This window comes from Xyrauchen texanus, chromosome 46 (assembly GCF_025860055.1).
Source record: "Xyrauchen texanus isolate HMW12.3.18 chromosome 46, RBS_HiC_50CHRs, whole genome shotgun sequence".
NCBI classification, from domain to species: domain Eukaryota; kingdom Metazoa; phylum Chordata; class Actinopteri; order Cypriniformes; family Catostomidae; genus Xyrauchen; species Xyrauchen texanus.
This window is the reverse complement of record NC_068321.1, coordinates 19,608,153-19,623,361: the sequence shown is the minus strand read 5'-3', so window position 1 is coordinate 19,623,361 and position 15,209 is coordinate 19,608,153. Positions and strand designations below refer to the sequence as shown.

The 15,209-nt window shown below is 36.1% G+C and overlaps 1 protein-coding gene across 1 annotated transcript in view; it reads right to left on the bottom strand.

The window, feature by feature from the left end:
* The window catches only part of LOC127638276 (NT-3 growth factor receptor-like), a 281,479-nt gene extending 267,152 nt beyond the window's left edge, over window positions 1-14,327 (bottom strand). Inside the window, exon 1 of the mRNA XM_052119739.1 lies at window positions 13,814-14,327. Within this exon, the coding sequence (XP_051975699.1) occupies window positions 13,814-14,058 (245 nt within the window). The 5' untranslated portion in view covers window positions 14,059-14,327. The remainder of the gene's footprint in view (window positions 1-13,813) is intronic.
* Window positions 14,328-15,209: the final 882 nt, after the last annotated feature.

Sequence of the window (15,209 nt, the reverse complement as noted above, 5' to 3'; positions counted from 1 at the left end):
TGAGTATAGAGCATGGTGACAATGATGTGTATATTTGTCCTTCACATTACCATCAAATTGAATTTGAATATGATATAAAAACTAATTGCCTACAAACCTGCATAAAGTACCACCTAGTTTTGATTGTGTCGAGTTTTCTTTTTCTGGATACACAGGGTTTGTGTTAAGTTAAAATAATTGCAATGATTTACTTATAGTGCAACACTTGGATTTCTTGATGTTTCACCAGTCTAAACATGACAAAAATATTACTAAAATGTCAACAGTTTTCTAAAATACTGAAGGTTTTCTTTGACTAAGATAAGACTAAAAAAACAGAATAAGCTTGGCTAAATATGATAAAAACTAACAAGGACATTTGACACAGGACTAAAACTAAATTTAAAAAATGCTGACAAAATCAACACTAATTTATAGAGGTGTCCTAGGACTTGGATTACAAACAAGTTTTCAAGACACCATCACAATGACGTTATAGAGACTCAGCCCTCTAGAAGTTGGAAGTAACATTTCATTACACAGAGAAATGCCAGAGATAGGAAGTACAATCCCACTTAGCCTCTCATCACTGAAAGGCTCCCCCAGAATCCTAAACAGCCCAAAAAAAACATGAGGGGAAAGCGATAGACGGCTAAACCCAACCTTCATCAGCCTGGCGCAGGTGCTTTCTAAAACGCTCAATCCAATTCATGAGGCCAACTCATGTTTTCTGCCATGACTCCCTATGAATAACAATGAGTATTGGACCTCTGTTATTTCATAATCTCTTGTGGTTAGAACCTCCTCTAAAGTGCTTCTTGGCTTTAGAATGTCAGTCTAAATCAAAATGTTTTAGTAGTAGGCCCTGTATGCTTACATGTGATATACAGCACACTATAAGTGTATGGCTTATGCCGAGTTTACACAATTTTAAGCCCAATTTTCGCTCACCAACAGTTTTGTGGAGATCGCTGACAAAAGCCTGAAATCGTAGGCAAATCGGAGCTCGCTCCCGTGAGTGACGAAACCAATGTACGAACTATCAAAGAAGTGATTTGAGAGAAGCGCCAACATGTCGCCAATGTCAGCGAGATATCTAGAATGTTAAATATCTGGACCTGTATGCCATTCAAATCGTGCAATGTGAAATATGTTTTGACTGAATACAACTGCAGCGTTGACCTACAGCTAATGAGAGAGCAAGAAACGTGGTACAGGAAGTTTCAGTGGGAGGAGTCCTGATGTACCTGCAACAGACGTACATAGCATGGCTGTGGTATAAAGAAAGCCTCATTGGACCGCAGAAATGTAGGAAATATTTGTGGATCATTGGCACGAGCAACCAGTGTCTACTTGATGTTTCCTCTGAACTTTATCACAACCGGGTGGAGAAAGAGAAGTGTTGAAGAAAAATTGCCAGTTCTCTTGGACAGTCAGGTAAGCAAATAGGAAGATTTTTCAGTAGGAGGTACTTTTTCATTTTGTAACCAATAAAATATATGATGCCTTTAGGCAATTAAAAACATACACATCATATTCTGAAATGCATAACATATGATCATGCATTTGTTTTCGTATCTCGTATCACTTCTCACGTGTACTCATTTGTGAAACGTAATTTGGAGTACAGGCAGAGTCGTCGGCAATTCGTCAATAGTGAAATGTTTTGTTCATCCCTGTCACCGATTCCTCGTGTAATTTGAAAACACTATGACTTCCATGACAAGACAGACAGTTTTGTGTAATATGAATGATACCACAATTCGAAGTCTGAAAGTCATCTAGTGTATAAGCAGTGGAGAGATTTAAAATGTGCTATGGAGGTAAGACAGTGAAGAAATGCTGATTTTTGGGTATTTGCAATGACAATGTGGATTACTTGTTAAAAAAAAACATAGATGGCAGGGGCAGGAACAAATACAGTGGTCCTAAAAAATATTTGGACACTTAAGCCGCACTTTAAAATAATAATAACTTTGGCTCAGTTTTCTGAGCCATCTTTTTTAATAACTTTTAACCAGCTGGTTTTAAGGTGATTTTTAGTGGATGTATAAAGTAAGTTCCTTTCAAGTTCACACAGGTGCACTAGCTGAGTAACCACAAGTGTAGTTCATCACATTAACTATGGACATGTTGTAAACAAAGTTTGGCAACCAGAAGCATGCATTTCTTCTTTTATATCTTTAATCTTATATTTGTGTCCTAATGTTTTAAATCTTAAACCTAACCTAACTTCTTGTTATATGTGATGCTTGAAGTTTATTTATTTATCATAAATGCCACTTTGTTTGATATTTTGTTATATAATGCAAAGATATTCATATGTTTTTAAGCATTGCCTAAAGGGATACTTTACTCAAAAATGCTAATTCTGTCATAATTTACTCATGCTTATGTTGTTACAAACACATATGCCTTTTCTCTTCTGTGAAGCACAAAAGTACATGTTAAGCAAAATTTTAGCCTTAGTCACCATTCGCTTTCATTGTATTGAAAAGAAGATGCAATGAAAGTGAATGGTGACTGAAGCTAATTTTGGCCTATGCATATTCTCAACATTCTGAACTATCCCTTTAAGTGTCCAAATAATTTTTGGGGCCACACTATACTCAAATGTGTTTTATTCAGTAAAGTCCTTTCTAAATCCATTTTCTTATATTCTTCGTCTATTCAGCCAAATAAAATAAAAAGTGAAAAATATCTCCACGTCTGGTATGGAAGTCCTTTTCAAAGGGAGCAAAAATATAAGAACTCAGGCAAGCATGAAAACTGCATGGCATGACGCTGCTACTGCCTACCTGTGGACGCCTCTCATCTGCCGTCTGCCAGCTAACCAAAAAATGAACTGCTCAGGATCATCCAGACTGTTCCACAGTCTATCAGGCGCTTCATTAGCCATGCAATGAATAAAAGATCAGCAGCAAGCAGGAGGGAAAGAAAAAGATTTGAGAGAGAGAAAAGAGAGAATGAAAAAGAAGGAAATCTAAAACAGCAGTGGGTGAAATTACCTCCAACATGTCCATGATTGAAGCCCACTCCTTTGTATTATCCGCAGTCTGTGGCACCGAATATTCTAGATTGGAATGTCACTGTTACATTTATTCTATTACTTTTGCCCCATTCAATAATGTTCTATTCAGTTAGAAGAATTGCTGAGATGGGCTTATGTTACATTAACTTTCATCATGGCAATTGCTAAAAATTACCTCACTACCACACAAAAAGAGACACAAAAATTGTCCATTCACAATTTTGCTAGTTAGAAAGAGATTTAATTCATTTTTATGTTTCGCAAAGAGCCAATGAGGTAAAGGGCTACTGTATATCAAGTGTTGAATGCAGAGAGTGATCAATATTTCATCATGGTCTATAGGCCCTACGAGTCCTCTCTAAATACCAGGATGATGACATTATTTCAAATAAAAGTTTCATCATGTAAAAAAACCTTCCTGAGGTAAAAAACCTCACACGTTAATGCAAAAATAAATACATTAAAAAAACATAATTTATAAAGACATTAATATCAGCCACTAAAAAGCTATGAAAACTGTTCACTTCCTTTTTACAGGTTACAGATAAAAGCTGGCATGGTCAACAACATGACCTGGAGAAACACAGAACATATGGTCATTGTGATCAAGCACTTCAAGTTTTTTCCAAATCTACAACATTATATTAATTCCTCCTCATTTAATGTTCAGTAAACCTACATTTGACCTTGATCTTTCTGGCTGTCATTCCTTCAACTGAGTGCATTCAACCAAATTTAGGGAACGATTACCCATCAAACATGCAAACAGAAGTGTTCACAGTATGGGGTCTGACAAAGCACTGTGTAACTTATTTGATGAAGCAGCAGGAGGAGGGGATGGCATGCACATATTTTTGCACCACACTGTTTGACGCAACACAGGCCTTCATTTTGCCTCAACTTCCTACTGTTATTTAGTGTCACATGGAGCCAGGGAGTTACAGCTAGAATGGGCTTATGAATGATTTGAAAAACTTTATTGTATTTGTCTAAATACAATAAATCATTCGGGTCATTCGGGCCCTCACGGCCAGACTGTGTAACAGCTTCTTCCCCCAAGCCATCAGACTCCTCAATACTCAGAGACTGGTTTGACACACACGTGTCCTGTGTTGCACTTTAATTACTGTCACTTTATAACTGTCTGCTACCTCAATAACTGCTATGTGCATAGAACATTATCTCATAGTATGGTATGTTTACATTTTTAGAAACTGTCATCTTTTTGCACTACTGATTACTGGTCGGCGCTGCACTGTCTATTGTCCTGTTCATTGTCAGTAATTTGTTGTACTGTCCTGTACTTTTTGCACATGTTTGCACGTGCACTTTATATAGGTATATATAGGTAGTTTATATAGGTATTTTATTTCGTTGTGTAGTCTCATGTGGTCCTATGTTGGTCCTTTGTTGTTTTTATGTAGCACCATGGTCCTGGAGGAACGTTGTCTCGTTTTGCTGTGTACTGTACTAACTGTATATGGTTGAAACGACAATAAAAACCACTTGACTTGACTTGACTTGACTAAACTGTTTAATATAGTATAGACAATTATAGCATACTATATTATGGGCTGCATCTAAGATATATGGGCTGTATCTATAAATGTATAAGGGTAATTTGTAAAACAATGTTAAAGTTCATTGTTGGATTAAAACATTAAAGTCTAGTCTTAGACTAAACCCTTAAAGCCTAGTCTCAGACTAACATTTAAAGCTAATCATGGACTTAACCGTTAAAACATAGTCTTGGGCCAATATTTAAAGCCTAATCTTGGACAAACCCTTAAATCTAAGTCTTAAACTAAACATGTAAAGCCTGGTCTTGGACTAACATTTAGACCCTAGTCATTGACTAAACCCTTAAAGCTAAGTCTTGGGCCAATATGTAAAGCCGAATCTTGGACTAGACCCTCAAATTCTAGTTTTGGACATACTCTTAATTCTTAGTCTTAAACTAAACATGTAAAGCATGATCTTTGACAAACATTTAAAGCCTAGTCATGGACTAAACCCGTAAAGCTAAGTCTTGGGCCAATATTTAAAGCCACATCTTGGACTAAACCCTCAAAGTCTAGTCTTGGATGAACCCTTAAATCTAAGTCTTAAACTAAACCTTTAAATCCTGGTCTTGGACTAACATTTAGACACTAGTCATTGACTAAACCCTTAAAGCTAAGTCAGGCAATATTTAAAACCTAATCTTGGACTAAACCGTCAAAGTACAGTCTTGGACTAACCCTTAAATCTTAGTCTTAAACTAAACATGTAAAGCCTGGTCTTGGACTAGCATATAAAGCATAGACATGGACTAAACCCGTAAAGCTAAGTGTTGGGCCAATATTTAAAGCATAATCTTGGGCTATCTCTTAACGTCTAGCCTTGGATTAATCCTTAAATCTATGTCTTGAACTAAACATGTGAAGTCTGGTATTGGACAATCATTTAAAGCTTAGACTTGGATTAAACCCTTAAAGTTAAAACTTGGGCCAATATTTAAACCCTAAACATGGGCTGAACATTTAAAGGCAAGCCTTGGACTTACATTTAAAGCCTAGTCTTGAACTAAACCCTTAAATACTAGTCTTGGACCAGCATCTTGGACTAAACATACAAAGCCAGGTCAAACCCTTAAATCCTTGTCTTTTATTAAACCCATTAAGCTTAGTCTTGAATCACACTGTAATAGTGGTTTTACATTTAAACCATATACAGGAGAAAAAAAACATATTAACCATCAAAGACCATTTAAAAAAGAAATGACATATACTGTACATGGACATTTCAGGACACCAAATGGGGATTTTATATTGGTTCTTTGGTGTCAGTTGCTATGCAGGTCTTTAGACTAGACCTCCCACTTTGTAAACAACTCTACCCCATTCCATCAGCCCAACATTACACAAACTGCTCATTTCAATTTCACGGAAAATAATCTTGGTTCAATACCACACGTCAAATGCTGCCCCATTTCAATGACATGTCGGGATTATTTATGACTGAAGGCGCTCACCTAATACAACAAGTAAAATGGAAAACTCGAGCAACCCGGTTATCGGGACAATATACTGATTAACATGGCATAGCAAGACCATCTGACTGTCACACATTCATATCTGCATCCACACTGTAAGGGTCTTTGGAGTTCTGTTTCTTATTGATTTTTTTGCCATTATGGTTATCATAAAGAGTGCCTCCAGACACAAAATGAACATGAGGGGTCATGCAAATGAATGCCTCACATTACTGCAATAAGGACAGTAGTAGGTCAGGGCCTGCCAGCGTTCCCTCACATACTATTTTCAAAATCCATAATTTGCACATTAGTAAAAGCGTTGCATTGTTTTCGGCTGTTTAAGTGACCTGTTAAAAGAGCCTTGTGTCTAAAAAAATATTGAAAATAATAATGTACATGATGTGGTTATTCATGCATGTGCTTAGATTGCCAATATCATAGCATAATGATAAACAAAAAGCTTTTTAAGCTTTCAATGTCAACGAAAAGGTCGCACAAGGGCTTCAGCAATAAGGCAAGCTACCCTGGTATAGTTTTTAGATTAAGAAAGTCAAAAAGCACCAGGCCAATTTTGAAAACACATTTATTTTCTTTTAATCCCGCATCTAGGGCTTTCGAAATTGTTAAATTGCACCTGTATTTCTCTAAATATATATATATATATATATATATATAAAGATTTGTGGGGACTTTATTTCGACTTCATAACTAGAAAACAAGAGGGAATGCTTATTTTGTCATTGAAAAGGCCTTTAAGCCAATAAGATCAAGTCATTTTCAAAAAGAAGGAGAGCTACTGATTACTAAAACTAAAGTGAAAGGTAGAGAGGAAACAGTTTAAAGTAGTTTAGCTTCTAATCTTAAGACTATATTTAGGATAGAATAAACACTGTAAGATACCTGATTCAATGTCAATGTCTGAATTTCCTTTAACCCTTGTGTTCTTTTGAAATGTATATGAATTTACTTAAACTTGATTAAATACCTGGGGTCTCAGAGACCCCAATACTGTATGTGCAATTTTGTTTATTTATTACTTAATCTTTGACCCAATCAAAACTCAGTGGACATACATTATTGAAGATTTATCCCTCTATTGTATCCCAAAACAGGCATTCACTTTTCAAAAAGGTGATTTTTATCCAAAAAAGTAACATTGTTTCTGTTTGGGAACAATTCAATCCTATTGAAATTGAAAAATATAATAAAACAAATACAAACATGAAAATTCATAAGATAAGGAAAAGTCACGAGGAATCCTCCTGACACCTTAATGTTAATATAGTTTTAAGCTATTAAAGGAATGTCCCAGGTTCAATACAAGTTATGCTCACACTTTATATTAGGTGGCCTTAACAACTATATACTAGCATTTAATACATTTAAGACTATGTATTTACTGTGTAACTTCATGTTGTTCTACAAAATTCCCACATTTGCTGCTACTGAGGTTGAGGTATGGGTAGGTTTAGGAGTAAGGGTAGAGTTAGGATTAGGATTATGATTAGGGGTTAGAGTTAGGTTTTGGGGTAGGGGTAAAGTTAACAATGTAACTACAAATGTAAATAAATGCAAGTACTTTAAATGTAATTACAATGCAACAACAAGTATGTACATAATAAGTACATTGTACCAAATGATTAAGTACGTAGTAGTTGAATGAATGAATGAATGAATGAATGAATGAATGAATGAATGAATGAATGAATAGGCCACCTAATATAAAGTGGGTCCGTTAAACTCAATCGACAGCATTTGTGGCATAATGTTGATTACCAAAAATAATCATTATGACTCGTCCACACTTTATTTAAAAAAACAAAAAAACAGTTACAGTAAGACTCTTATAATTGAAGTGAATGGGGGCAGTCCATTAACTTTCAGATTCACACTCTTTCAAATGTAAAACCTTGAGATGCAAACATTGCACGTGCCAACATTATCTTAGTTTGATAAAAGTGCTTACTAGGTGTGTAACGGTTCACTCATCTCATGATTCGATTCATGCTGCTGAACTCACGGTTCCACGATTCTTTAAACTAAGCCTAAATCAAGAAAAGTTAAGATTACATTTATATATACTGTATACATATATATATATATATATATTACTCTAAAGACATGCAGAACAGTTCCTTTCCTTTAAACTTAAGCGAAAAGTACTGTTCTAAAAAGTATTAAAAGATCCATCAGAGATGTACTGCGACTAAAAAGCAGCCTAGAACAGGGCAATGGTGACACCAAATGGAAACATTATCTAATAATTCTGCTTACTGAAAATACTGATACATATGCTGCTTACACACTGATTACATACATTTAAAATGTTTTAAATTAATATTTTTATAAAATAATATTGTCTCTGAATACATCTAAATATTCTTTTAAAAATATATATATTTAAAGGAAGTGCATGCTTATCCATGTTAAATTATAATTATTTACTGATTTAATCAAATGAGACATGACAATTAGGATTATATTCCCCCATAGCATTATTATACATAATATTCAGCATTATATGCAGCAAATTAATATTTTTAATAACATTATTATTGTGATTAATAATGATTAGTATGATCATTAAACCTCTGTAAATTTTTATTTTCTCTCGTGCAGTGAGAGTAGATAATTCTCACGATTGAAACGGACATTCAATACCTCGTGCTGAAAAGGTGCGTCTGTCTCCTGCTCCTGGTTTCTGCACTTTCAGCCGTACACTCACTGCACAACACCTGTGGCTGCTAGTGTGCAATGGTACTTCAGAGCTCCTTGTGTCTAATGAAGCCAATTTACATTTGTGTCAAGTTATATCCAGTCCTGGGATTATAGGGTTTTGTTGTCATGACAACGAAATTGTAATATCGGATATAACATTACACAGATAAAGTTAGTAAGAAGTTTCACCACACTGAAATCATTCTAAGACATATAATATTTACATATCGTGGCTATACTTTGTGTAGGAGCCTATTTGCAAAGACTCATCTGCACGTTTTGCATCGTATATTTTGTAGTACATTATGGCCTTTGATGTTCATGTTTTGATTGTTTGCATTTGTGGGACCTATTTGATACATGTGTCTTATTTTTATGAAAATGTCTTACTTTGCATTAGAATATGTAATTTGTTTAAATTGAGTACTGTCTCTTTAAGAATGGAGGGGGTGGTAGCCAAGTGTGGAGTCAAACAATTTCTTTACCGCTTCTGTGATATTTAAGATTATATTTTTGTTTGTTTTTATTTATTTATGAATCAAGATTAAAAGAAGACATTTCATCGACAAAATGGTGTATGTGGATTATTTCTGTGAACACAAAGCGAGTGAAACCAAAACTATGACTTGCTATGCGCATACAACACTTTTGAAACTGAGTTTTGCATTCATGGACTGCCCCATTCACTTCCATTTATGTGCTATATTATAACAGCATTTTTTGTTATTTTTGTCCTTTTTTAATAAACAAGGGGAGAGTAGGAATTATTTATGGTGCTTAACTTGTATTTGACCTGGAACATTACTTCAAAATGGACTCTGTGTCTCCCAGACTCCCAAAAGAATGCATGGGTGAAGTACATCAGATCTTTTGGAAAGGCTAGACCCTTAGTCTAGCCCCTTCCTTAGTCTAACGTTCACATGACATCTACAAAACTTGGCATCCAAACAGCCAATAAATATTCAATGCATTTCACGAACACTACAGCAAGCATTACCATAGTGTCCCTATCTCCATGACCTTTCCCACTGGGGTATAACAACCAAGGCATCAGGCATAAAAGCTGATGCAAATGAGATACAATTGCTTTTCCTTAGATGCGGCACTCTGATCCCGGGCAGATAATAACCATCTTCACCTCTCTAAGCCTCTCCTAGCACAACATATGCCATGGATGATTGCACAGCTTCTAACATGGTTTTCCAGCCACCATGTCAGACAGGCCGTGCTGAAATTAGCTGGCCTTGCACATTATCACGCCAGCAGAAAAAAGAGTCACAGATCGTGACCAGTCCGGCAAAAACTGGTTATCGACGATTCACAAAGGTTTAGTCAACATTTTGCATAGTTAATGCCAACAAACTCTCTCAACAGGATCCTGTGAAGGAGAGAAAGTTTGATCGTTGCATAAAGTGAGTAATTATGGATTAATTTGTGCCCCGAAGCTATTGTTTGATTAACCTGTAAGCAGCAATCAAGCAGGCAGGCAATGTAAAAAGAAAAAAAAGGTCCTCCTTATGCATGACAAAGAGTAAAACATCGGTATAGAAGTGGTTTGAATTTCCATTAAAATGTTCTTCAATCAGTGACCTATTTTTTCATGGCTTTTCCATCTATCAAGCAGGTTTATGCCATTCCTGATGGCTTTTATAGGTGCCGATTTGAAATGGCTGCTTTACTTTGAAAACACTTTGAGAAAAGCTTTGGTATAATTGAGGTGTGGAGATCTTTGCAAAGTACCGCCATTTAGATTTAGAGGAGTCATTTTTAAGAAGACCTATCTCAAACTGTTGCAAATCCACTCTTTTTTAATCACACATGAAATTAGGCTTTTAAACGGTGGTCTATAGATACGTACCCTTGAGGCAGATGAATGGAGTTTGAATGATCAATCAACAATAGTGAACAAGTGACTTATTTTCTCACATTGGTATAAATGTAACGCATGTAGAATTCCTAATAAATCTCCTTAGCATGCTCAGTTCTTTGACGTGTAGAATAAAATAGCCACAGCAGCTTTGAAAATTATTTATCTTTCAAAATGGGATACTCATGCCTTCCCTATACAACAAATCCACAAATGCAATGGCAAAACAGTAATTTAGGCACTTTCTTATTGACTTTAGTAGCAGACTATTACTATATGTGAATATGCTTTCTCAAAATGTATCCTGCTAACACTTTATAATAAGGTTTCACTTGTTAACATTAGTAATCCATTTTTTAAATCAAAAGTTGTATTTGTTTACATTAGTTAATGCACTATGAACTAACATGAACTAACAATGAACAACAGTATTTTATTAACTAACATTAAGTAAAATTAATAAATGATTTAAACGTATATTGTCAGCTGTTTGGTCATGATACCTCATGTGTTAACTAATGTTAACATATGGAAACTTATTTTAAAGTGTTTCCATTTAAAATCATACTTTTTACTTAAAGTATTTTTTATAATATATAATGTAAAATTACACGTATTTTCTTCTTAAAATCGAATTGTTCTCTGTACATGGTAAAGTAACAGCCAGTTAACCAGATTAAAGTTTGTTTGTTTTTAAAGTAGTATTTTTACATTCTTTTTACATTAAAATTACGAATATAAAAATTACAGTGTAGCATAAAGAGTTAAATAAGAGGCATCTGATGTGAAATGCTGGTATGTAGTTTTATATTCTGGCCATGTATTATGACATTCCATTAGCGAAATAAAAGAATGTCCTTGCTAATACAAAAATAGCATTATTGAGAGTACAAAAAAAGACAATTAGCGTAATGGATATGCTTGATGAAAACAAATGAGCTAGACTAAGGGTACTCGATTGCTCCGAAGACAAATAATACAAAGCTTGGAAAACCGACAGTAAATTTTCAAAGCTGCTAGCATGTAGCAAGGCTCACAAAAACACAAAAATATGCAAAACTGTAGTTAAATTTGGTGCTAACATAACTGTTTCTCATTAGTCATATGTAAACCTAAAGGAAGTAATAGGCTATTAGATGTTCATTTAATTACTGCTAAATGAAAGAACTCCTGTTTAAAAGCAACGCTGGAACAGCAATATAGAATTTAGCTTAAAACGTATTTTGCAAGGACAAGGTGCAGTCTTAGTAGGAAACAAAACTTGAATTACTTGTTTCTAATTGCATCATTGTTTGTCCTTGAGTTCTTTGAATTGCACAAGCCATTAACTTGGCCTTGAATGTCAGAAAATTGTACATTTTCCCCTTTGGCACTGCTAGTTCTCCCAACAATGTACCTTCTAGAGGCCAGAAGGAGCATCACCATCATTTGTAAACTGGTCAAGGTTGTGGGAATACAATAGAAGTGGGTTGATGACTTGTTGGGAAATGCCAAGGCCTCATTTTCCCCACTTTGACTGCCTTTGAAACTGTGTATGCTGGCACAATCCACTTTCCAGTTAAAGGAGCTGTCCAACTTCTGGTGGTGCTGATCTCAAGCCTCCTACTTCAAATCCTCCTCACAAATTAATATTTAAAGCAAACAACTAATTTAACTGCTTAGTTGATGAAAGGACATGCACACATTACAGAGTTACACAACAAACTAACATGCTCCCTGACTTACACTCTAATGAGTGCTTAAGGCTTTCCAGCTTAGATGCTGAAAAAGGTTACCACTAGCCCCCCTAGTGGCCTTAAAAAATGACTGGGAGAAACTGTTGAGTTCATACATCACATTATGCAGCTTGCCTGATAGAATTCAATAATAAAAAAAAAATGTAATCCATTACAAAACAGGTTGTCATGGCATTCCCTGGATAGGCTGCCAACAAAGAATCAATCATGAATTGGGGTTTTGTTCCACCAAACGTGCTTTTTTGTTCTCAAAGCAGTACTGGCACAAATTATTCACTGGGAAAAAAAACATGATCTGCCTACATTTGCACTGTCAATGCATTTGTTGTTTTATATTATTGATATTTCATGCTGAAAATGGAACATAAGTCTGTGGCTTATCCCCCAAAAAACTGTGCTGAGCCACAAAATGGCCCACAGTAATGCAAATGACCCAATTTTTAGTCAGAATGACTGGAAAACTTTGAGGGAGAGTATTTATGTTTTCATCTCTTAAAACTAATAGCTTTCTCCACTGAAAATGTCATTATTTGGAAGGCCTAACCCACCGAAGAAAACAACATTAACGTTGTCTTTGCTTCAGGCGTTATTATTTATTCGCTCTGATCAGTTGAGGGCCATTACGCAGCTCCCATTATTTATCCTAAAAACCATCAGGGACCATCACAAAGACCATCATAGCCTGAAATGAGTTTATCCCCATTACAGCATAATGTTTCTTTCTGCTTTCCCTTACAGCTGCCTAATCCGACATCTAATTTCTCAAAAACATGCATTTGAATATCAGCCTTGGAACAGAACAGATATTGAAATGTCCACGCACTCTTTCCTTAACCTATTCTGCTTTCATTAATAGGCTACACGCAGGTACGTGGGCTGTCAGGACTTTAAACTCGTGCAAACATTTATTTCCTACTAATACAATAGTAGATCACAACCAAAGTAAAAATGTGACACAATTCCTTTTGGGATTCCTGTCATGAATACAAAGCAGTCTTAATAAAGACTCCTCTCTGTGAAGGAAAAAACAAGAAATGGTGCATTTAACCTCAGATGTTGCGATCATTTTTTCCCAAGTATATCGACATATAGATAATCCCAAGAGAATATAAACGGAATATATTTTCACTCTGCTGAATTCAGAAAAAAAAAAAAAAAAAAATGACGAATGATCTTATGTTTAAAATTTTGTTTCTTACAAGACCACAACCTAGTATGCTACTTCCTTTAAGAAATACAGAGTGAAGATTATAATGTAGTTTCCCTGTTATTCATGTGAAGATTCGATTGCAAAGCACTAATAAGAACATAGCAAACAGTTTGGCCAATTTAAGGACATTTTTGGGTGGTCATTAAAATGCTTATAATCATCCCACACAAAGGCTGGAGTGAGTGGCCGAGCTGAGAGTTGATCTCAGTGCACACATGGACTCAACATGTGACAGACACTTGTGCGCTTGACTTACATGGTGGAGATGTTCTCAAACAGGTCCGGGAGGCTGTTGGTGCTATTGCCGTCGTTCACGGTGTCCTGTAGCGCCAGGAGGGGAAAGAAATTTCCTTGGTAAGACTTATTGCAAAAGATGTCCGTGGAGGAACAAGCGCAGGTCGGCGGGCAGTCCAGCATGGAGCTCATGTAATTCTGGAAGATGCTGAGGAGATACAAGACCCTCCACCAGCAAACGAGGGGTGGGATGGAGAATAAATCCATGTTTCCAGATGCTTCCCTCAATATTGTATCTCCTTTTTGGGGGGGAATGTTCAATTGCGAGAGTAGAGAAAACGGTCCGGGTATCCGTATGATGGTGCGAGAGCGCGCACGGGTGCGTGGATGAGAGTGAAGGTATGTCAGATAAATGAGATTGCAGTTATGTCCCCAAATATTCCGTCAATGTAGAAAGAGGTCAAAAATCACCTGTTCCAGGCTGTCCTCCTCTCCGGGCTGCATGGTACAGGCTTTCCCCGTCTCTTTGGTGCTGTTTGGCGCTTATAGTTCCAAGTTGGAGCTCCGACTTGAAGACTGAAGCGTCACAGCGCAATCGGAGGAGAGAGAGAGAGAGAGAGAGAGAGAGAGAGAGAGAGAGAGAGAGAGAGAGAGAGAGAGAGAGAGAGAGAGAGAGAGAGGTTCATGCTCCGAGCATCAAGTCCCACCTACTGGGCAGATTAAAAACTGACGCACCTGCAGAAGAGCAGCACCGGCTAATTATCAACAGACTTTGCAACAGACAGCAAATGCTTGCAAATATTTTATCATATCTTATTATTTATAACATTATATATATGCTGTTACCATTCTCAAATCGCATCACAGCAACCATTATAACCACAGTGAAAATGCATTGCTTAAAGTGATAGTTCATCAAAAAATTAAAATCATCTTGTCATTTACTTATCCTCATGCAATCACAGATATGTATGACTTTCTTTCTTCTCTGAACACAAAGTTTATTTTTTAAAATATCTCCATATCCGAGATATTGATCCATAAAATTAAAGTGAATTATGGCTAGAACTTTGAAGGTCCAAAAAGCATATAAAAGACAAGCATAAAATTATCCATAAGAATCCAGTGGTTAAATCCATATCTTCAAAAGCGATATGATAGGTGTGGGTGAGAAAGAGAAGAGAGAAGTGGGTGAGAAGTGGGTGAGAATCAATATTTAAGTCCTTTTTACTGTAAATCTCCATTTTAACTTTCACTTCCTTCTGCTGTTGTTTTTGGCGATTCACACTCTTCGTGCATATCACCACCTACTGGGCAGGGAGGAGAACCAGGAGTTGTTGCATAGTGATGATGGTACAAGGGCCATGTCTCACACATCTATGCGATTTTGAGTCCGAAATCAAAATGCTTATGTTAGT